General features: G+C 38.2%; 1 protein-coding gene and 1 long non-coding RNA gene across 12 annotated transcripts in view; one reads left to right on the top strand and one right to left on the bottom strand.

Annotated features, from left to right (window-relative positions):
• GTDC1 (glycosyltransferase like domain containing 1) overlaps nt 1-24,457 on the bottom strand; it is a 424,620-nt gene that overhangs the window by 13,807 nt on the left and 386,356 nt on the right. For 5 of the 11 annotated variants that reach the window (XR_012517768.1, XR_012517770.1, XR_012517765.1 and 2 more), the window contains 4 exons: nt 23,077-23,147; nt 22,287-22,378; nt 17,431-17,467; nt 11,828-16,271 (listed from right to left, as the gene is read on the bottom strand). Coding sequence is in view for 4 of the 11 variants with exons in the window: in XM_074399728.1 (XP_074255829.1) it covers nt 17,384-17,467; nt 22,287-22,378; nt 23,077-23,147 (247 nt within the window). In the remaining 7 variants the exon portion in view is untranslated. Of the gene's footprint in view, nt 1-11,827; nt 17,468-22,286; nt 22,379-23,076; nt 23,148-24,457 lie in introns of those variants that run through there. The other 6 variants (XM_074399728.1, XM_074399730.1, XM_074399731.1 and 3 more) reach the window with 4 other exon arrangements.
• LOC141584612 (uncharacterized) overlaps nt 8,092-24,457 on the top strand; it is a 26,431-nt gene continuing 10,065 nt past the window's right edge. Inside the window, exons 1-2 of the long non-coding RNA XR_012517772.1 lie at nt 8,092-8,677; nt 12,050-12,204. This is a non-coding gene — a long non-coding RNA (uncharacterized LOC141584612). The remainder of the gene's footprint in view (nt 8,678-12,049; nt 12,205-24,457) is intronic.

Raw genomic sequence — 24,457 nt, 5'->3', positions numbered from 1 at the left:
CTCTTATGTCAAGATAACCTCCTCCTCCAAATTTAATCTTTTGAACTTTTGTTCTTTGTCCCTTTCCTCCCTATTCGCATCCCTAAAGCCCAGAAGAACTTGTCTGTCAAGGCAAGACTCACCTCAGAACACAAAGAATGGAGAAAACAAGCAGGCAAAGCAGGGACATTTGTTAGCAAGAAGAGAAGGCTGGGAACACCCACAGGTTCCTCATTTTTGTCCCATTGCTCCCTTTTTAAAAATGAGGTAAAGTGAAAATAAATGTACCTTCATTTGAGATTCTACAAATGTTTTAATATTTTTTTTCTTTCTAATCCATTGTCTTCCACATACATATCATGTATCTAATAATGATTTTTGAATAAACAAAGAAGAAATTAATGACTACATGAATTACAGAATGAATGAAAAAAAGGAACACAGCCAGGCGTGGTGGCTCACGCCTGCAATCCCAGCACTTTGGGAGGCCAAGGCAGGTGGATCTGAGGTTGGGAGTTTGAGACCAGCCTGACCAACATGGAGAAACCCCATCTCTACTAAAAATACAAAATTAGCCAGATATGGTGGTGCATGCCTGTAATCCCAGCTGCTTGGGAGGCTGAGGCAGGAGAATCACTTGAACCCCGAAGGCATATATTGCGGTGAGCTGAGATCATGCCATTGCACTCCAGCCTGGGCAACAAGAGTGAAACTCTTTCAAAAAAAAAAAAAAAGGAACGCATGAATAAATGTCAAAGAAAGACATTAAACATATTTAGAAACTTATGGAACTTAAGTTGTGGTCAATATATGCTGGACATCTAGAAGAGTAAAAAATATATATATTTCTAAAATCCAAGTCATCTCTTCAGATACATTAAGTGAATAAATTTTAAAAAGTAAAAAATAACTTTGACAGTAAAAGAAAATTGTATCTCTATTTATTAAAAGCTTTCCAAAATTTAAATAAACTCAGTAATCTCAATGGTAGCTATAACTAAGGATATTAATTAGAATTATTTGCAAACAACAGAAATTCAAAATGACTAAACTAGACACGAATGTATTTATTGGGAGAAGCTGCAGTATGGATTAGCTATCAAATAGTCATTTCCTCTCTTTTGTCTTTTTGAACTTCATCCTAATTTTTTTCATGGTCTATTCATTCCTCTACCCCCTATATGGCTCAGGGTTAGATTCTAACTGATAGATCAAATTCCCACTCCCACTGCCAGTTTATGCATATATGATGTAGTGCGTATATGATGTGGGGGATTCTCCTAATGAGCTTATGGCAAACTCTTCCTGACTGCAGAGAGACAAGAGAAAAAGAAAAAAACCTCTCCTGCATCTGGAAATAGATAGATGGTGAGGATGTGATGGCTGGATTGCTGCAGCCTTCTTGTGACCATAAGGGGTCAGCCGAAGAAAGGCTACCAGGTCAGGATGACAGAGCGGAAAGATGTAGCCACTCCACATCCATCCTTCTTGCTATCTGAAATAATTTCTCCTTGCTGAACAAGTCAGTTGAGCCAGGACATTCCTTTTCCTGCACCTGACGGAATCCTAGTGGATAGAGAACACTATCAAATGGAGGCTAGACTTCTGAGCTTGGGACTGGTAAAAATTTCAGTAGCTGTGGAGGTTAGGAAACAGACCCCCACCCACCATCTTTTGGTGGACATAGTCTGGTTGGGCTCCTCCATGTAAGAAGGACTGGAATATAGAGGTTGTCTTTTTGTTCCTCTCTCCAAGGCAAGGTTCCATTTCCAGGCCTGATAATATCAGTAAGAAATTATTAATTCCTCAAATAGAATTTCAGATCTGACAGAAGGATAGGTAGATGTTGAATAGCTAAAAATGTCCAAGTGTTTGCAACATCAACAATCAGCTGCCTGGTTTTCCCCCAGACCTCCTGCATTATGGGTTTCCTTGTGTCTTAGTGTTCATTCTCAGAGGGCTTCCATTTCTCCCAGTCATCTCCTGTCCCCATTTTGTACTTCTATAATATTTTCTTTCTTTATCGTATTTCATTTTTTAGAGATGGGATCTTGCCCTGTTGCCTTGTCTAGAATGCAGTGGTGCAATCATAGCTCACTGAAATCTTGAATTCCTGTGCTCAAGTAATCCTCCCACCTCAGCCTCCCAAGTAGTTGAAATGACAGGCAGATGCCACCACACCTGGCTATTTTTTGAAGTTTTTTGTAGAGACAGGGTCTCACTATGTTGCCCAGGCTGGTCTCACACTTCTGGCCTCAAGTGATCCTCCCACCCCAGCCTCTCAAAGTGCTGGGATTATAGGAGTCAGTCACCACACCTGGCCTTGTCTTTATTTTAAATAATTCCTTCTGCACTGTCACCTTTGTCCACCCTCTCTGTACCTTTATTCCCCAAATGTGGAACTGAAGCAAGCCAGTTTCAGTGTAGCTGGCTTTCAATGAAAGCTTGGGATTACAGGTGGAGATGACATTGGGGCACAAGCTTAAAACAGAGTGTAATCCAACCCTTGAATAAAAATAATGAAATCATCCACTCTATTCCACTACGGGTTGCTGCTGGATATGTTACCTTTAAGTCTTTGCTTATGTCCTTCTATTCTGTGACCATTTTCATTTCCTCTCTATAAGGTTTTCTTTTTCTTCAGTCTTCCCAAATTCCTATTAATTTCTTAAGCAAAGTTGTTCTTCACTTTTTACTCCAAATCCACCTTGTGGCATCTCATGCATCTCCCAGAACCCATTAAGGAGCTCTGGCAACGGATTATCGACTTCAGATTTCTATCTGTTAAAGTACACTGCTCCATGGTAGCTCTGGAATTCGTTTTTCCTTTACAGGATACAAATTTTAGGAAGTGCTTCCCTCCTGACTAATCTTGGTAAGCAGAAAGGGAGCTATTTAAAGACTTAAGACTTATCCTTCTCCGCTTTACGGAAAAACCTAAAGAGATTTTTTTTCTTTCCTTTCTTTTCCCTTTCAGCCCTCCTCTTATCCTTCTTCTCCCCACCCAATACAAAGAGGGTAATTGCAATGTATTCATATGCTCGCAATCCAAAAGAAAAACGAAGTATGACACCCAGTCTAAGGGGAAGGAGCAATCGGGGTGCCATGTGCTATCACATCTAGTCCCAGCTCTGCAATGTCCCAGCAGTATAATTTGGAGTTGCTCCTTCTGACGTTTGTGATGAAAGCTATAGTTTGTCTATGTCACAAGGGTATTCTAAAGACCAAATCAGAGGACAGAGGAAGAAGTCCATCTTAAATTATAAAGAGCTACCCAAGTATAATAGAGTGAATACCAGATGGCAGATTTCATCAGTAGACGGTCCAAGAGAACAAGGCAAGAACCCAGCTGCTGCTGATCTCTGAATAAAGGCAAGAATTCCATCAAATAGCAAAGACTCCAGGGCCTGAGATTTTTGGGGTACCAAAGTCGGGGGTGGGGAGGCCAATAATGAGACTGGAGCTTGAGTTAGACAGCTAATGGGATTCCTTTTATTTTTTTTTGTAGAGGAGGCCGATTTGATCTCTACGGTTGCTGCGGGTCTAAACTTAAAAGAAATCTTACCCTATTCTCTCTTCTCTAAGGCTAAAGGTGCAAAGAGTTAATTACTTTGTTACATTCATCGCTCTTTCCAAATTTTCCACGTGAGCTTCTCCCTTCATTAGCCATCATATGAAACAGAAGAATATTTATTATTTATTGTGTGTATTAAATTTTATGTCTTTTCTTCTTAATGCTTAAAATGCATGAGTTTACTGCTTTCTGTATTCTCTCCTTAAAAGAGCAATATATTTGTTGTTGTTTTTATTGTTTGTTTACTTGCAGTCCTCGACTTTTCTTAGGGTAATTCTTCATAAAAAGCAAAATGAAAAGACGCTTCTGGCATGCCTTAGATTAATCACAAGAAGCAAATAGCTTCCCATACATTTTTCTTATTCTTAATTCCTTTCTTTTATCTTTTACCCAATTTAAATATAATACCTATAAATGCCCACTCAGTAATGGTTAAGTTATATGGTTTTACTTCAGGGCTCAATAGTAACTTATTAAAGTATATTTTATAAAATGATTTGGCTGTCAAGATAACATGACTATAGCAATGACTTATGTGCACACTGTGGGTCATTGCTATGGCTCTAAGTCAGTTGTAAAGGGAACATGATATGCACACCTACGTGCCAATTTCAATCTTGATTATCTACTGCAATTCATTAGAGTAGAGGAGTTCCGAAGAGTTTATTCATTTTAAGCCTTGTTTCACTTACCTAGAAATGAACTGCTAAATTACTCAGAAGGAAAGCATATCCGAATAATTCCTCCGCTTAAAATCATCATTATTTTTGCACTTATAATAGGCAACATATAACAGTGTATTATACATATTCTTGTTCATTTTATGTGTCTATGGCTTATTTCTAAATTGTAAATGCCTTAAATACAGAGAATGCCTCTATTCCTTCTCTGTCTCCCATGATGGGAATATGGATATCTTCTAGCACTGGCTTCACTTAAGAATACTGGGCTTAAATGGAAAAACTAGTTCGTCTGTATCAAAAAGGTTCACTTAAAAGTTTCCCTTACAATCCAGGTTTCATTTGGAAACGATGATGCTTGTTATGATTATGTCTTATCCCCTCAAAGCAATTTGGAAAGCTTTGTCTGATAAACCTTTTTTATCCCAGTTCTATCTTTTGCTGTTCTCACCTCCCTCCCCTGCACTTTCTCCAATCTCTTTCTTCTTTATCCCTAACATTATTATTATTATTTTTGGGATTCACTCTTCTACTCTGTACACACTTGAGCAATTATGTAGGAAAAAGGAGTCTGGCATTTTCTTACTGTAACCCAAAGAAAAATAAGCCTAAGCATATTTTGATAACATAAAAAGCCAATAGATTAATCTTTTGCAGAAAAAAATCTGACCAGAAAGAAAATATATTTGTTTCAAATTTCTTTCAAAATACAATATTTAGATTAAAAAAAAAAGTATACATGGGTTTGGGTCAGTTTGTTTACTTAGAGAAGGTACTGTGAATGTTCTTAATTATGTATGAGTACATAATCTAGGTTGGTACAATTTTAGATGAAGCTGCTAAAACTAAAATGTTTGAGAAAACAGATATTGCTAAATAGTACAGAGAAACCACTTTATACAGCACCATTTTTTCATTGAACACTCAACTGAGAAGTAAAACATCCAGAACATGCCCAGTTTATTGGGAGTTTGTTTTCATATTTCTGCATGTGTTTATAAAAGCATTTCAAGATGTAGCTTTTCACTGATTTTACCTTGCTAAAAAATCAATCAAGCAACCATCATTTGCTAATAAATGGGTTTTTTTTTTTTTTTTTAATCACCGCTTTCAAACCTTTTTCAAGGCATCTGAGTTCATCTTCACTTCCTCTGTCTTGAAATAGAGACCCCATGCTGTGACACCCTAAACCCACCTCTGGATTCAAAACTGTGGCTGCCTAGAATTGAAGGCCCAGTTGCTGAGAATCCCTAATTTCAAAGCAAGGGAGAGTTCCTAACTGAGTAACTTGAGTTTGTAACTAAAAACAAAAACAAAAACCTGTTCATCTATTGCAAGTCAGTATACTCCCTTTGTTGCATGGTATGCAATTAGAGGCATTCGAAATAAAAGGTAAGTTAAATTAGAAGTCTCAGGGACAAGAAAATACTATTTTAAATCAGGGAGTGTCAAATGATTTTCAATTCAGTACCAAAGGGTATTTCACAGGTAATTTCTCAGGCTGATGTTAGCTAATTATTAGCTACCATAGCCTGCCTCCCATTCTTAGTGACTATCTCCTGGCAGAAAGACACAGCTAGGAGTGTTTTGTTTCATTTGTCCTTGGAGTTTTTATCAGCATCAAGAAGGTGGACTGAGCCAAAGTTAGAGGAATTCTGGAGCTAAGCAAAAAGCGACACGTTTAACAGCCCCCATTAATTGGGGCTGTTACATGATTAATTTGAGAAAAACAGAAGAGACCGATTTCTTTACAACTCACAGTTGGATGCAACGCACTAAAAGTAATCCTGTAAATTACATTTTAAATCTCCAACATATTCCAAGCAGATAAAATAGTGGCATGATTGACCAAACTCCTTTTAAAAGTACACATATTACGATGCATCATAGTTATAAACAGATGGTATTTGGCCTCCTTCCTATTCTCAACATTTGGAATTTCTAAACTATGTGAATTAAACAATAATATTTTATAAACATACAAGGGATTTTGCTCACTGCTTTGTTAACATAGAAATTATACAATGCTGACATTTATTTAAATTTTAAAAAGTAAACAACAGTGTGCATCGAAATAAAGCAAACTAAAATCAACATAGAGAAGTATGTTCTGTGTGCATACTACCTACAATGGCACTGGCCTTTTAAAGGGAAGACATAATGGGTTGAAGAACAAATTGTAGCGTAGATCGGCCTAATCCCTTGTACTCCAAGGGCTCATTTAACACCTCTCTGTAAACAACGGATATTTATACCATAATTGGCTATTTGACCATCAGTGTTCATTTACTATGTAACCTGCTATTATGGAGTTAAAAGAAGTTCCCCTTCATTGGCTCGTCAGCTTTCAGAGTAGTGAAAGTGTCCTCGCAGTTTTAAAAACACTTACACAAACGGGAATCAGTCTGACACTTGTACTCAGAATGAGAAACATTATCATGATATCAATAAGTATATATTTATTCTTTGGGGGATATTATTGCCAGAAAGAGAAGGAAATATATTAGATCTGAGTGTCATTTCCTGAGATTCTTTTCTAAAATTATAGCTTTAACCCTTTCGCCGCAGTTTGGAAGGGAGACCCATCTGCTGATTTGATGTACAAAATAGAAGGCACTTGGTTTCCAAACACTATTCTCACATTTGCAAAGTTGCACTGTGATGAATAAATAATGAATCAGATATTTCAATCCGTTTTATGATTTTTGAAAGCCCTGAATATCATTGTTTACAGTCTCTTCTTAATGCACTTTCCATGTGTTCCTGTTCAGCCTTCGAAGGGTAGGTTTACGTAGGCCACCCCCTCCCAACCTCCCTTTACTTTTGGACTGCTCTCATTTGTTAACCCACCGCCCACACCTTTAAACCCGTTTGGGGAATATTTCAAATCTGAAGGGGGAAATCTTGAGCGATGGATCACAAGGAGTTCGCAAACACTCCAGGCTAATATTTCTTGTATTGGGTCACAGGTGTGCCCTGCTTTTGTATACTACAATATCTCTATTGGTGAGAAAGAGGGAGAAAATTATGCGAAAACCACGTGTATAGAAAGGAAAACGGCACTGCTGGAATCAGGAAAGGAGCAGCATTCCTGTTTTCCTTTGCATTCACGTGTATACTCAGATAAATAATGATACACCACGGCAGTGTGAGGGAGGCTTTCAACAAAATACAAGCTTCAAAATAGGAACATTTTCCCAAGTTTTCAAAAACTTAATCAGAGCAAATGAGTGACAAAGCAATGTGATGCTTCTAAATATTCTCCTGCCCCAATACCGCTTAACTCCTCTTCTCAACTCCTCCTAAATAACCAGTTAGTGGTGAGGAGGAGAAACGAGGTTTGTATTTCAATACACAGGTGTGAAGTGAAAAAGCGTCCAAGGGGTGAGATTTAAATCACGTATCTGAACATACCAGAGTCAGGGAGGAATACTCTAAAGTGTGTAGATAAAATACTTTCCGGGAGGTCTCCATGCCCATCCCCACTTCCCTCCCGAGACTGCTGAGGGCAAGTTACATTTTAAAAAAAGGTAGTAGGCTGCGGTGTTTCTGGTTTTGCTTAGTACGTCCTCGGCGAGTGAATACGATGCGGAAGCATTGAGGGATCCGAGTTCAGTGAAATCCTCAAACGCGTAGAGCACAGGGTGCCGGCCCACCGGGCTGCGCTCCCTTCCCTGGGGTGCCCGAGAGGGAGCACGCGAGCCCCGAGCAGCCAAACCCGGGCAGGAGTGGGCCCCCGCCGGGTGCGCGTGTGCCAGCCTGGGAGTGTCGGCGCGCGCGTGGCGGGTGCGTGCCGGTGTGTGTGCGTGACAGCGCGCGCGTGGCGGGGTGTGCAAGCGCCAGGGCGCGCGTCCCTGCGCGGGGGTGCGAGGGAGTGCGCGCGGGTGGGAGCGCCGGGGGCTGGCGGGGCCCGCGCCCGGGTACGAGACCCTCGTGCTCCGGCTCTGCGCTCCCGCAGCGCCCACGCCGGCGAGAGTAGCGGGTGATGACTTCGTGAGCTCAACGTTCCCCACCCCACCCGGCCCCTCATGTTCACGCGCCCGAAAGGTGCAGAACTCCCCCGACTCGCTCCGGACGAGACCGAGCTAGGCGTCGAGGGAGGGCGCCGCCGCCGACCGGAGCTCGGGCTCGCAGGCCGCTCAGACCCCGCGGTGTGGAGGGAACGGACGCGCGGCGAGATGACCCGCTCTGGGCAACGCGGGCGCAGCTGCCCCGACGCAAGGCACTAGCTGGTCCGGGGCTCCGGCGAGCCGGGGCCGGCGTGTCGGGGCGCGCGCTCTCTCGGGTAGGCGAGTGCCTGGCCCCGCGGAGGCCCCTGCGCCCCCTGCCTCCCCACTGCCCGCTTCTCCGCCCGGCGACACCGAGCTCCCAGGCTGCGGTGCGCCAGGCCAGACTCGAGTGAGGGCGGAAGACCGGAGCCGCAGGGAGGCAGAAAGAGAAAGAGGTAGCAAGCCCCAGACAAGAGATCCTTAATTACAGATTAAAGGCAAACAAAACCGTACACCACATTTTCCACGTGTCAGCTGACGGCCGCGACAAAACGAAACAGAACGCTGGGGGTTGGGGGGAGGCCCCTTCTTATCTGCCCCCCACCCCTTGACGAAGTGTGCAAATATAAAATGCATTAGGTAGTGACTTTGGCTAGGTGGTGCCCGGGGCCAAATCGCAGCTGCACGCTCCTTCGTATAGGAAGACAGTTTGCTGATGCACCCAGAGGTCTGGGGAACCTCTTACAAAAAAGGGACTACAAATGCTCCGCTTGAGCACATTTTGCTGCTTTAAAACTTCATTACTCATATATTTTAAGTTAGAAAATTTTGTGCTTGAGTGTTGCAATTCATTATCTTCAGTAAAATTCTAATACACACACACATACACACAATTTTGTTTTGCAATTTTGTAGATTCTATTTTATTGGCCTGTTATCACAGCATTAGAAATACAAGGGGAGAAGCCAAGCCGATTGAAAGCCAGGGAACATAGCTGCAAGCACCAGAGAGCACAAGTTCCCCTCCATGGCTCTGCGGCTCAAATAGAAAAAGGAGAGATGTCTGCTTTGATTTCTTTCCTTTTAATTAATCATGATCACAAAGCAATCTCCACCCTGTCCCTGGGATTTAAGATACTGGTTTAACACCACTGTGTTCCGAATTCTCCTAGAAGGTGGAGGAGTGTTCAGAATCTAAAGTCCACCCACTGACCATTAAAAACCTCTAGGTCTGTGCCCTCATTTTTAATACTCAAAGAATCACCCTGAGCCACCACACAGTGCATTCTTCTCTATTTTCCTCCTCCTGTTGCTGGGCTAGTTTTGGAAATTAGAAGGGGTTGTCTCTTTGTTAGCAATCTGTTTACTTTCTTCTGATAAAATGAAACATCGGGTCAAAGGTGACAAGGCTACTTTGCTTAGTCATTTTTACTTATCTTCCTCTTTGTAGATGACGTTTTTTTCCACTTTGAATTATATATTTTTCATTAATGCCATCTCCCCAACGGCATTTAAAAAAATAAGATTTCCAAGTCCTTTTTTTTCCTCACATGGCTCCAGTCAAATAATTTACCCACACCCCAAATACTATTACATTCAATATCAACAGCTGCCTATCAGTAATTCTTAAAGATTTTCTGATTCATATTTAACAATTTAAATGATGGCTAACATTATTGCCAGGCAAAGGCCTGAACCAGTAGTCTGTGGACTGGTTGCCAGCCAGACAACGGCCAGGTGTAAGAACTCACTGATAAGAACATGATTAAGTTTCTGCCCTAGTCGCTTCAATTGCAGAAGACAGACAGCACTCTTCACCTTCCAGGGAAGCAGATTAGCAGATTAACAAAATGATGGAAATCATGCAAGGTTTAAATCCCCCTTCCAGTTCTCATACATATTTAGAAAAACTTTTAAGATTTTTCCTTTAGGCATCCAGTCTTTCTGTGGTTTAGCCACACCCTTTCCCCTTTTTGGCTTGATCCTTTTGTAAAATAAGGTGAGCAGACTAGGAGTTTTTTTCCTTGGCTTTCCTGTGTTTCACTGGATCGTCCTGTTGCCATCATTTTAGTCCAGTTGTTGTTAGTTCATGTTCTTACCACCCACCAAAGAATAGCACAGGATTAAGTTTATATTAATAAATGATGTTCTTGAGTAGGTTTTTAAATGCCAGAGTTATGATTTATTTTTTTAAATGTGTGGAGAAAGGAGAACAGCAATAAAAGTAGCTCTATTCAAAATCCTTGGCTTCACACATCTATGTGGGTTTTTCTTTCTTTGTTTTGGTCTTTAAGTTTTTTTGGACATACCTCTTATTTCCCTTTAAATCCTATTATCACGGACTAAACATTTTTTTGACTACCTTTGTCCATAGCTTGAAACCCTGTTTATTACAGTTAAATTTACAGAAAGTATTATATGGTCCTCTTTTCTACTTCCTAAGAGTTTATAATTGTCCCTGTTTATCTCCCCCACCCATTAAAAATTCCGTAATAAATTCCTGCACTAAATAAATTAAAATCTGCAACTTCAGACACCCAAGGAAGAGGACATTAATCCACTTAGTAAAATACTCAAGACCTCCCCCTCTCAATTTCAGCTCTTCTTAATGTAACATTCAGTAATTGCAGCTGGCTCCTTATACTTCCCTTCCTCCCTTTTATTCTGAATCATATTGGCCTTGCTTAACCTTCATTTCCTTTTCTACCCCCTACATTTGTCCACATACTTTTCTTTGACCATGTTTGTCTTTCTCTTTCTCTTTCTACTGCGTGGATTGAAGGCAATAAATGAAGCTTTCCAAGAGCTTAATACTTGCTGGTAAAATCCCATCCTACCTCCCCATTCCACTATTAACGCTTTGTACGATTTTTATGTATCCTTCAGTTGTGTAGTTACTGCTCTATATTTTTCTGATTGATCATTAAGTTATGCTGGCTTTTCAGAACTGCCTCCATAATCCTGAAGCAAAGGCTTTTTACTTGGCATGCTCTCTGCCTTTGGAATGCCTTTCCTGGCAAGGACAGGCGCTTTGGTTTGACTACGATTCTTAAGTTACAATTCAAAGCTAATTTGTTCAGTTAGGTTTCTACTATGAGCAGCTCTGTTTCTCACCGTTAAGTGCTCCATGATGCTGCTTAGTTGAAGGGTGTGTTGTAAGTGTAAGATGTAATATACTTATATTGTACTTGATTATCAGTTTTCAAAAACAGCTGCATGCTTTGATATCTGTGTAAGGAAATATCGGAAGATAATATACCATTGGTCTTTATTACTCTATAATTAAGGATGTGTCAGTGTTTCCCTTCCAAAAAGGCCCCTATTTTCAGAAATTCATATCTCAGGCATAAATTTCCCTATGAATTACAGTCTAATACCATATTAGAAGTTTCTTCTTTTTAAGTTATCTCTCCCCTTCCTTTTCTTTCTGGGGAAGTAAGTCTCGGGATGTAATTTCTGTGTTATCGCTTTTGGATGAGAGGAAGCAGGCCCAGTGCTGCACAATTAAAAGTGCTACCACGCTGCCACCTGCTCCCTCTGCTCTTCCGCCCTGTGTGGGAAGATGCCGGAGGCTGCCTTTCGGATGAAGGTCAGCCTTATACATACCTGGGTGAGTAGCTTTGTCGTTGTATGATTTGAAAGGCAGTAGAGAAGGATCAGTTGTTCAGAAATATCACAAATGCCACAGAGTCTGAACTTTCAGTACAGATATCAATTCTTCTGCATTCCTCTCCTTTCGGTCACTGAGAATACAAATACTGGCAGGTGTAACATGAAATACACCTAGAGTAAGGTATTAGTGACTTATTAACACATTTCTTCTGACAGTGAAAGGCAGAGGAAGAAAGATGAGAAACAGATGAGAAGACAGATGTTTTTCCCTTCTTGAAGAGTTGGTCTTGACTACTGCCCAACCACAGCCTAGTGAAAGAGCCCTGGAAAAACTGAGTTCTAGATCTGCCTGTACCATTGTGGGACCCAAGGCAAGTCAGCTTCTCCTCAGGCCCCAGTTTGCTACATCTCAAATATAGTAGGTTACAAAAACAAGTGCTTCTCAGGAGGCCCAGGGAAGTGACCTAAAGGTATGAATTCAGCAGAGGGTAAGACCACAGGGGTGGTTGGGGCCTGTGACAGACAGGGTATACTCACTGAATGCCTCCCTAAAGGGAGAATCAGAGTAATAAAAACAATTAAAATATTGGCCATACTACATGGTCTCTTAATATCCCTTTTAACGTCAGAAATGTGGGCCACAAAATAAACATCCCACTGCCCTTTGCTGCCTCCTGCCAGCTGGAGAGAGAAATAGAAGGGAACTAGGGGTCCAACTGAGTCATGCACACTGCACTTGGTGCTTCCTGAACGGCGCATGGGTGACAATGACAGCATGCCACATAGCGAAAGGCTTATACAAAAAATCTCCTGTTTCTGTAACACACTTCAGCTCCTAAATATGTCACTATATGTGCCTTAATTTTCTCGTTTGTGAAATGATATTGGAAACATTAAATTTGCAGATCTAATGGATTTCAAATTGCTTGAGAAAGGTCATACCAGTATTCCTAGGAGTCACATCTTCTAGCACCACACCTCAGGCCTGTTATTTAAATGCAGCAATCGATAGGAAAGTAATCTAACCATTTAAAATGATCTTCTATCATCAATTCCTTATATCAGTTTATAAAAACAATTAGGATCCTCTCCTTGGGGTTGGGAGAGGATAAGGAATCAGTCAGATAATGATAGATGATGGCAGGACACCTGAAAAAACTGATCCCAAATTCCAATATAGAGAAATGGATTGCAGAGTGAGTGGGGAGCCTTGTCCCTGAAGCCATCTGTGCCTCATATGCAACGAGGGCATCTCACAGATACCAGGGAGAACTCTTCCCCTGGGATAGATTGCAGGGAAAGGACAGAGACCATGACTCGCTCCTGTTGTCTTGAAGAGGAAAGGAGACAGGCAACACTACGGGGACTGGGCAGTGTGGACGGGAGCTCAGAGAACTCTTGTGCTCTAACAGGCAGCTCTGAAGTTTTTGAGATCCAAAAGACTGGGCTCATTTAACATCTGCATTCGCCTTCCTTTCCTTACCCTGTAAAAGGGAGTTCAGAACTATAGCTTTCCATCTTGTGTTTGCAATGCCACAGGCATCAGTTAGAAATGGTGATCAGCAGCCCCAAGAAATGAACTTGGGGATAGTTAAGTCTGACTTTCTCCACAGCATGAGGGTTGGGGTGAAGTCCCTGGCTCCTGCTAACTAGAGGAAAGTCTTCTCATGCAAAGTTGGCAGGAGAGTCGTTTCTGTCACTGTCTGAGGGAAGCGGTTTTCTGACACAATCAGTAGTTGAGGAAGCCAAGAAATTTTACGGACAGACTGATAGCAAAACTAGTAACATGCTTCCCAAAGTATTTATATCTCCTCTCAAAAGGTATAGCCAATAAATACACTGAAGACATGATGAAAAGTCATAAAGAATGGCAAGAAGCCTTTGTGTAGCATGACCCAGCTTAAGAAACAGACCGCTCATCATGCAATGAATGCACCTCTCCCCGTGTCTATGTTCTGTTCTTCTCTGCCGTAACTCCTCTGATGTAACCATTATTGTAAGTTTGGTTAACTCCCAGGTTTTCTGTAATGGGGTACTTTAGTCACACAGATATGTATCTTTGAGCAGCATGTAGAATTGCTTGTATGTTTTTAAAACTTCCCCAGTTATATTTTAATGCATAGCTTTGAAGAGAGGGCATAGGATAGGGGCATTAGTTGTCTGTACCGCAATTCAAATTTTAAAATGAAACATGTTCAAGTCAGTGGTTTATAATATATTTTCTTCTTTGTTAAACATAAGATCTAATATTAAACAGTCCCAAATTTTCCACTGAAAAAGATAGGAAGTTGGGTCAATAGTCAATAGAAGAATAAGGCTCATGGTGCATGTCAGCATTAAAAGAAAGCATGGACTATCATTTGAAAACTGATTCTATCATTCACCGAAAGTATCTTTTGAGACCTAAGTGAAATTTCTTTTGTGGCTCATAATATTTCTGGGTAGCAGATGCTTTCTCAAAAACAGATTTTACTTTTAAAAATATCAAATATAATTAACACCTTAAACATAAAATGAAATCTTTGCTTCCAGATGCATTTCAAGGTGTTGAAATTAATCTATGTAGCCCTCTATGGCTGAATTTCCATGGACTTATGGATTCTGCTGCCATATTGATGTCTGAAGGATTGAGAACAGCAGCAGGGCATTTAAGCTTAACTGGATTTGAAGGATGCTTATTAAACCAGGAACATTTTTAAAAAGGTATTTGCATCTATTTCTACTCAACACAGTATAAATAAGTAGGTTAAGAACCAGGTGCTCTGATAGTTGTTACAGAAACACCTAGCCAGAAACACAGATTAAGCTTAGGGCAAACTGTGTTTCAAGACACTGTATCAAAGTCTTGATGATGGATGGACTTTTAAAGTTACTTACAATTAAAACTGGAAAAGAAAAAATTAACAATCGAAAGTTTAAAAAAAAGACTACATTTTACATCAAACATACTCAAAACAATAAATGATGAGGGTGGTTGAAAAGGGAAACAATTAATGAGTCAAATTGTAGTGCCAATTATCTGCTGAGACTTCAACAAAATGCTGATAAACTTATTTAATAACACTCCATTCCACTAGGTGATGGGTGTTGAGAAGCATGTGTGCACATGCACACACACTCCTACTTATTTTTAAATGTTAAGAATTACACATTCATAAAAACTTTTTATTGCTTATGTGAACGAACAGGAACTCTGACATTACAGTCTTCATATGTTTTTTTTTTTAATTTTTATAAACTGCAACTCTCAGCATAATGCAAATAAGTGACACCTTTAATGTAAGTTTTTGTCCTGGGAGGAATGTTGGCCACAGCTAAAGACAAAATTTGATTTGCATTTATGAGTGTAGAAAAATGCCCACATACAGGTAACTTTCAATATTATATTTGCCTAAATCAGGAAAACACATAAATGTTTAGTGCTTTTTTTTTTCCCTATCAGTGAGAAAAGATATATGGGTACTAGTTGTGTGTAGAATATCCTAGCCACTATAAAGTGTAAGCCCATTATTTTCAGAATAGAAAAACAAAGTCAATAAAGCACTATTTCCGGGTTATGAGATAGTATTATTTTGAGAAGATGTCGTCTGTGACATAGCACCTGACAGAAGCAAACTGACGCATCTGGTTTATCTCAGTAGATAGCATAAAGTATAACCCTGCCCAGGAGAAGTGGCAAAGAATTTCTTATTCATATTTATATCTTTAGTTTTGCTCTCCAAAGGAGCACACCTGCTAGATTCTGAGTTCCACAGTCTTAAGACGGGAAGGAACTTCCAAAATAGTCTTTAGCTCTTTGTTTTCTGGGTGAGGAGGTAATTTTGTTCACTGGCTTCCCTGTAAGAGTCTAGAAGCCAGTGCTGTGGTGGCCCATCACACACTGTGGGTTTCATAAAGGTTGGAGGGAGGAGTCTGTTCAGATGGAGCTTGTTGTTTCTGCTTCTTACTCTTCCTGCTTTTAAATTCCCAGGCCTCATGGACTGTGAACTCCTGATTTCTCTGATATGCAATACTGCTTCTCTCCCAAGGCCTTTGTCTGACTCCCTAACCTTATCTATTTCCTGCTTTTGATTTTGCTACCTGTCAAATGGGCCTTATTGGACTTCTGAATCACTGCCTTCTCTAAGATGCCTGCTAGCCCACTCAATCCTTCCAGAAGCCAGAGAGCCTGGCTTGCCCCTTGTCTAGCCACTTTTCCCTGGCTGTGCCTCACGTTATGGTGTATAGAAGTTACTCATTTCAAAAGCTAGGAAAGTTATAATTTACCTGTCAGTAAACAGAAGATGGTTTATCAACAGACTTTACCTTAATGACTACAAATGTTTACCTCCTGCTTTCCAGAATGCAAAGAAAATCTTGGAAATGTCATAATATCTTACAAACATTTGCAAAACAGATCCTTGTTCATCCGGAAAAGAAACAATTGTATTCGTTGTCTCTGTCACAAGGAAAACATTCAGTGAGAAACATATAGATAGATGTATACATCTATACGTAAATGAATATGCTAATTAAAAATGGCAGTGGGTACTTTATTATAAAAACTTATTTTACCATCTAGCCATTCAAAACATCTTTACATCAACGAACACAGCAGTTTGACTATTGGAATCACAAGTGTTTATCTTGAAAAGGTTATATTTGTAGGTGGATGCAAGTATTTTTGAGAAATATTTCTATCAAAATTACTGGTTTTGTTAGAAGTATTTTGATTTCTCTATTTTTACCTGGGGGAAAAAACTAAAACAACTATGTCAGTGTTCATTTTACGGGCTAGATGGCCTCACTGTGTTTGTCATCTTGTCCAAATTACAGCTGTTTATCTTGCAACTTTCTTTAAGATTAATGAAATGCAAATGTAACTATGTGAATCATGGGAATACCTGCCAGACCTCTTATTAATACCTTCACTTAAAAACCTGTGCCTGAGAGTCATTAATTTGCTAAAAGAAAAGTGCTAAAGCAGCCCTTTGCCCACAAACAATTCTGCGATGGCTGCGCAATTAGTTCCGAAGCATTCTGATCCTCCTTTCAGGCCTCGTGGCCCTTTGAGGACACAAGAAGGCTCCGATGATAACCTGGCAACCTAGGTAGAAACCCAGCCAAGTGTGAGCGTTTGAAGCTGCAGTTTGGCTGCCATCGTGTCGGCGAAAAGAAAGAATTCAGGCACCATGTCATCCAGTACAAAGGATAAAAACGGATTCAACCGGAAATTCAATGTGGCACCACATATGGGATACATGAGTGCGGTTATACAACAGGCCACATATTTTTTTGAACAGTCTCCTACATGTGATGCCGAGGACATGTGTAACCATCATAACGTCTCTAGGAATCTGTATTTAATTTGAGTTGGGGTGGTGGCAGGGATTGGAGATCTGAAGCCGCCACAGGTTTGTGGCAGATGGCTCTGTGTCAGCTATGACAAGCAGCCAGGCTCAGCTTCCTCTGCAGATTTTCTTTTCTCTCTGATCAGGTAAATATGGGCACACTCTGGAAAGTTCTTCAGATTCTGCCTTAGGCTGCAAGTTTGTGACTTAGCCCCATCTGTCACAAATCTTCCCTAGGTTCTGTTGTAAGCAGAGACCTGAATTTACCATGTAGGGCTGCCCAAGAAAACGGAGTGATTTCACCCTGCAATGAGGAGGAGGGAGAGAAGAGAAAGAAGTGAAGAGCATTAATGACTGAAAGATGAAAGTACGTTGAAAATTTATATCACAAACTTGCATCACTTACGTCAATTACATTTCAAAAAGCCACCAAGTAAATGGTTCTTGAGTTTCATCACCTCAGGAAATCTCAATTTCTGATTGGTTTAAAGTGTCGTTGTATTTCCAACCAGAGAAGAAGGCTACCGCTTTTTGCAAATGGGTATATTCTGTTGCACACATAGTTTTTGGTTTATGTTATGAATGACAGCCACTGGAAGTTCATCATACAACGTTTAACTTTTATAAAGACATAACACTGTACATACAAGTTTTTGCTAATGTGAATTATACTTTTCAATGATGAAGACACAAAGATAAATGCCGCTACTGCTATTATGCGAAATTTATAAAGCGCTTCATATTTACAACAGGTTTGTATTCATTATTTCATTATAACAGTACCTCAGGGGGAAAATGCTATTAAAAAGAAAATATTCTTCCAGGTTTACAGATGAGTCATAAAGAGGCCAAGAAAAGCACCTAGGGTCAGGTTGCAAATGAGTAAGCAGAGAAGGACAAAACCTCTAACTGATCTTAATCAGCCAAAGCATATCTGTGATGCTAAGTGGCTTTTTCCTTTTATTTTATTCAGACAAATCAAAGGAAAGCCAGACCAAATAAAATTGAGGGAGGAGGTGAAGAATGACGGAAGGAAGGGAGAGAAGGAAAAAGAAAGGGAAGGGAGGGAAAGGCAGAGGGAAGAAAGAGAGAAAGAGTTAGAGACTGAGACTGAGAATTTGCCTTAATTGTGCTGGTGCAGTTGAGAGATTTTAGAATTTCTTAGAATGTGACAAGCATTTAAGTTGTCATGTTTAAGGAAAAAGTAAGGACTCTGGAGCAGTATTAAAACTAGTGAGCAGCACCTTATTCAAATCTAAAGTTTAGGCTCAAATTAAAACGGAACTGTAAAGTGACCAGTTTCTTGAAGGAAGCAAAGTAGCTTGGCTGTGGTTCAGGTATAGATAGCTTGACATAATCAAGATAACCACAAATGGCTTTTCTGGGCAATGAGTGTGAATTGTAAGCTTAATTATTGTTTGGAATTAGTTTCAGGCAGAACTCAAAAAATTCTTTTTTCTCTTCCAAATAACAGCAGGTCATAAAGGTTTTGTCATGTTGGAGAACTCGAAGAGAACAAAAAAACTAGCAGCTATCACCTGAAAAAAATCTTAAGAAACTACATACAAGTCACTTTGAAAAAGCAAAAGAAAGAATGGCATCTCTCTCTCTTTTTAAACCAGAGAATACCATTCAATTTATAAGTAAAAGTAAATGAAAAATGAGACGAGGATGAAAATCTCTTCTGTCAGTCTGAATGATGTCTACCTTCTACAACGGCCCTATTTGTACCCTTACATTCATTTCAATCCTGGTAATGAGGAAATAGCTATAAAATGTCTTTCAACAGCATTTAAAAATATAATCATCAGGGTTCTCTAAAAGCATGAAATACTAATCTCAAATAATTGCTGAGAATTTTCAGTAAGTAAATTCACACAGTGTAATAAAAGTGAGGCAAACAACAACAACAACAACTTCACGGTATTAGACTTGCTTGGGTTAGAAAGGAAGAACTATTGTTAGTGTACAAAGTCAATCCAATGGCTTATTCTTCTGTGATCACTTCCAGAAACCTGTGTTCGAGTTAGGCTTAGAAGTCACGGAAGAGGTACCTATTTTATCTCTGTGAGAAGTACGTATCTGGTGCATCTGCCTAACCTGAAAAAGCATGTGTTGACAGTACAAATTTACAGTCAATGACTAAACTGTAGACATAAACTTTCTAAGAAGTGGTTTTGTATTTCTTGAATTAAGAAAAATGGTTTCAGGTTTTTAAAAATTATTAAGATACATTTAATTTTTGCATGTACTAGATTTCTGTAACGATCCTAAGGGAAGTGTGTGCGTGTGGGTGTGCACGCGTGCATGTGTGCACGTGTGTGTGAGCAAGTACACACTTGCATGCAAATGAGGAATTTACACATTTCAGGTCTGAAACTATTTCAGGTGGGAAGTCAGAGACACAAGTGTTCAGTGATAGAAGGAGTCACTTTAAGAAAAAAAGTAAATTCTGTTTCTGCTTTTCACTTACTAGCATTCTGTTTCAAATCCTGCTTCAAGTTATACCCCAAACTCTCACTCATATTGAAAGTATAATGTCTGATGTGAGAAGAAAGCCAAGTGTTAGTAGCCTTATTCTAGTCATTAAATTTCTAAGTGTGAATCCATATGAAAAATCCTATCCTAAAGTGAACTCTATATGATAAGAAGTTGAAATGATTTTAAAATGTAAACTTTTAACAACAAAAAAAGAATAAGGTGTAAAAATGTAAAAGGAACAAATTAAAGAATTCAGTGACATTCTATCCTTTTAGATCTTAGAAGCATATGTTTTATAAAAGCAAAACAGCACTGTCCAATGAAATAAATCTAAAAATAACTCCCAACATTCTTTTCACAGTACGCACAAAAGATCTTCTCCGACTGCATAAGAAAAGTAGGTAAAAGCTAAAATGCTAATTCTCTAGTATTTAGCAAAAGCAAATGTTACCTTAAAATGTGTCTATTTATAAAACACAAGATAAAAAATTACAATAACTTGTTGTATCATTATTATAAAGGCTTAGAAGGCACTTTTTTTTGGCTTAAATCCTGTAACAACACACAAACTAAATCTGTGGTCCTTCCTGTGCTTTTAACTCTATAACTTGCAACATGCCAGTTTTTCCTAATAATTGTATCATAAAACTTTTGATTACTTAAAATTTTAGACTAATTTATTAATTTTTGAAATTTTTAGACAATATCACTAAGCACTATGGATGAAGGGATATGTGAAAAACGTATTATAGATTTCTAAGAGAAAAATCCATGGTATACAATACTTAAAAATGAATTATAAAAATAGGCTCTTATAAATGCTTTTGCATGAATTACTAATTTATAAAACCTTGAGATGCAAGTTTTTAGGGTGTGCAAACTTAAAATATATTTAGGTACTAACATGTAACAGCTCAATGAAATATCATTTAAGATTCAAGTTTTTGTTTAAGCTGTGTGAAGAACAATTTGGTATATTAACAACATATCTCTAAGCTGCCATTCCTTTTTTCAGAAGTTGTTTGTAAAGTGAATAATTATAGCTATGTATGGCAATAGTTGAATGAAAATATCTCAACTGGACATCTGCTTTCTTTTCTTACTAGAGACAACTTGTTGCAGTGACTTTTGAAATAGTTAAAAATTTGCAGATGCAGAGTAACAGGGCTAAGCAATGTTATAAACTGATACATTTAATGGTGGAAATACATTTATAAATGCTTCACCAAAAATTCATCCGAAAGGAGGAAAAAATCAATAATTTGACAGAGAACTCACTGAAAATAGCTTGTGTCATATATAGAAAATAAATTCAAATTTGTACTAATACTTGTATTTCCTCAATTTTCATCACCTGCATATTTTGACAGTCTATCACATGGGAAACTAGTCAATTGATATTTCATACAAACAAAACTGCTACTGAACTTTGAAAATTAGAAAACATTGAGGTAAACCTTGGACGACTGTTTCCTCTGTGGAGCTTTCCATGTATACAATACAATAGTATTGACTCAAGGAGTAATACTGAAGCTGGAACTGTTCAGTCAGCATTTTAAACTATTATGAGCTACCTTCTGAACCATTGCCAAGTTAATAGACAATGAAAGATAATGAGCTTGAAATTGGGTGTTAAATTGCATTTTTGGTTCTCTCTCTTTTTCTTGAAGTTTAACTGTTTCCTGTAGAAACAAAGTCATGTTTTGATGTATCACTATGTAAATATGTATTTTAGGCAATGAACAGGGAAAGGAGAAAAAAAAAAGGCAGAGAACTGTACTTCATGTAGAAGGTTATATATTAATGTAGGAAAATTAAAATATGCTGGATTATAAAACTGCAAGATTATAAACTATACTGGATTTATGTAAAATGAAGATGCTACATTTGAAGAATATAAAAAGGTATATTACTCATGGCCTAGAGCCACCTTCAAAACTCATAAAGCAGATTTATCCTAGTTCAATTACTTAGACTTTTAGTAGGGCTTCTTTGTGTTACTATTTCAACAATGTAAAATTCTTGATTCAAATAAGGAAAAGAAGATAATGAACGAGGGGAGTGAATAATGATGCTGTTTACACTATTTTCCCTTTGCCATTCAGAGATGAGGCTGACGTTCTTATTCTCAAGAAACTGGGGATTTTTATTAAATTGGATAAGAGAAATATTCAATTCTTAAACATCACCTTTCAAGTACAAAAATGAACACCAAACTTCACTAATGTCATTCACCTGAATTTTTGAGGACTAAAGATTTCATTATGATGGGAAGAAAGGCTTATCCTCATTAGTATAATTGTAGAATCTTTCCTTTACTTCCTTTTAAACTAATGAGTTACATTAATCCAGGTTCATTTTTATAAGCCTCTAGGGGCTAAATGTAAAGGACAGGCATCTTAGAAAACAATAAATTAAAAAAAAAGCATGTACCGTGCATTAAGTGCACGTATTTCATAAGACCTAGGTTAATACAACTGGCGTCCAGTTTAATTAATCCTTGTTAGTGTAAAAACTAATATCCCTCCCTAGCATGTTTCCTTTAAACATTAGTATGTTAATTAAATTTTTTTTTTTTTTAAGATTTTTCTTTGTACTTCAATATGGCGTTTATACCATGTAAATCTCTTCTCAATAACTACCTTATAGAGATGTTTTCTTACAGTATCTGGTCTCTTGCAGAAATTCTGGAGCCTTTTTGAAAGCTGTTCAGGTGTTGAATACAGATATTCAGCTGCAGGAAAAACAGATACATTTTTAATGAAACAAAAACCTCAAAGCACACACTCGATATTAGTCACTTTACTAATTAAAAATGCATATTGCTCTGTGCCGCCTCGTGTTTTACATTATTTAAGCATGATTTTATAAGGTTACCTCAGCTCACAAGGATGTTTAATGCTAAATAAGACTGTGTAGTTGTGCTGTTTAGACATCTCCTTTGGGTGATTAAAATACATTATTCTAATGTAACACAATGCATATGTGATATATTTAGTGATGAGAATTTTTTCAAAAAACTGGTACTATAGCCGTATGTACCCTGTAGAACAGTTGCATATTATTAACTAGTCAATTGTTTAAATAATTTGGTGTGACTTTCAGTCCCTGATTTTTCTCTGTGTGTATCATTAAAAAAAATCTGTAAGCAATTGCAGCAACATTGACCTGCTTATAAAAATCCATCATTATGGGATGTGTATGCTAACAATGAAGAATGTTATTTGAAAACTTGCTTTTTTGTTATCTTAAAAGAACAGATGGTAAATATAAGCTTACTCTAATGTATTAAAACACATAAAATTTTCCTTAACACTAACATGTTGACTTGCCAAATAAACAATTGCTCCTAAGTTTATTTTCAAACTTTCTAATTTAGCATGAATCATATATTAAATCTCAATAAAGATGAAGGCACATTAAAGCAGATACCTGGAAATATTTCGGGATAAACCAAATCTTTAGGACAAAGTGGGTAACACCCACAGTACACAGCTTCCAACCTAGAGAAAATTTAGAAAGAGTGTAAGAATATATTAAAAAGACATTACCGTCATAGCCAGAAAGTGGTTTTGTTTGCCTAAGTTAACAGAATGAGCCCAGAGTTAACTGGGACAAAAAACATGGTCGGCAGTATAATTCTAAAAGCCAAAGTTGCTCTTTTAAAAGATTTTATTGATCATATATGAATTTCATAGAACAGAAACAACAGCATATGTTTTGTTCACTGAATTAATCAAAGCGCAGCTCTGCATTTTTTTTTGTTTTTAAAATACTGTTTAACACATTTTATAATCAGCAGATAAACACATGTAACAACATGGTAAAGGATGGACAGCTTTTCTTAATAATGCTGCAGAGCCTCAGAATGTTCATTTTTCAAAAATGTTTAAATAAAATAGCAAATACTTAACTTTAGCACTGTAGCCGTAGAAAAGATTGAGGCACTTTTAAAAGCATCAGAAAAAAAATTTACAATCTGTTGTAATGGGGCATTTTCATTTTAAGCTCATGCTTCAAAACAATTTGTTATTATGCAGAATGTAAAATTCTTCCCCCTTTTGTTGAAAAACTCTCATGAAGATTACTTTAGTGAACATTTTGCTTTCTTGACCAAAAATTCAGCTCACTTTCCATTTTATCAGCAAAGAATACTTGTATTATTAAACAAACAAATGTGAAAGTTTCACTTTGTGAGAGGATTTCCCCATGGACCCACCTATGGGAAGTTTTTCTTCACATCACAGTAGAAGGGTTAAGCAGAAGCAAGGCATTGCGTCTTCCTTGTGTGTCAGCTCTGCATAATAGCTATTGATCTGACATATAATCAACTTTAAAGATACCACTGTCATTCTGTTGGCTAGAAATTATGCAGTGAAATTCAAAACACCCTTTAAAATATGTTTATTTTCTGAGAAACTCTGAATTGCATCCAAAATGTTGACCAAAGGGGAAATTTATTTTGAACTGCAGATTTTTTTAAACCCAAGAATACTCTGAAGTCATGTCAGTGTTTACCTTGTTTATTTACAGTGATGAAGTACATGAAACTTAAGCTGTTTTTAAGTGGGTGATGTTTTCCCTGTTTTCCTATGTTAACTGAAATTAGTTTAAATGAAAAGTATTTACTTTGAGCTGCAAATTTTGGAAAAATATTGAGTTCAAAGTTTTGCTTGAGAACTGATAGACGTTAGAAAGTAATACAGTGGGAAGGCTCAGGTTCTGGTTACTGATTATTAATTTCAGAATGCAAACTAGTATCTATTTTTTTGATACATACACAGGGTACACATAGAAATTCTTATTATAAGCA

This window comes from Saimiri boliviensis, chromosome 5 (genome assembly GCF_048565385.1).
Source record: "Saimiri boliviensis isolate mSaiBol1 chromosome 5, mSaiBol1.pri, whole genome shotgun sequence".
Lineage (NCBI taxonomy): Eukaryota > Metazoa > Chordata > Mammalia > Primates > Cebidae > Saimiri > Saimiri boliviensis.
This window is presented reverse-complemented; position numbering and strand designations above follow the sequence as displayed.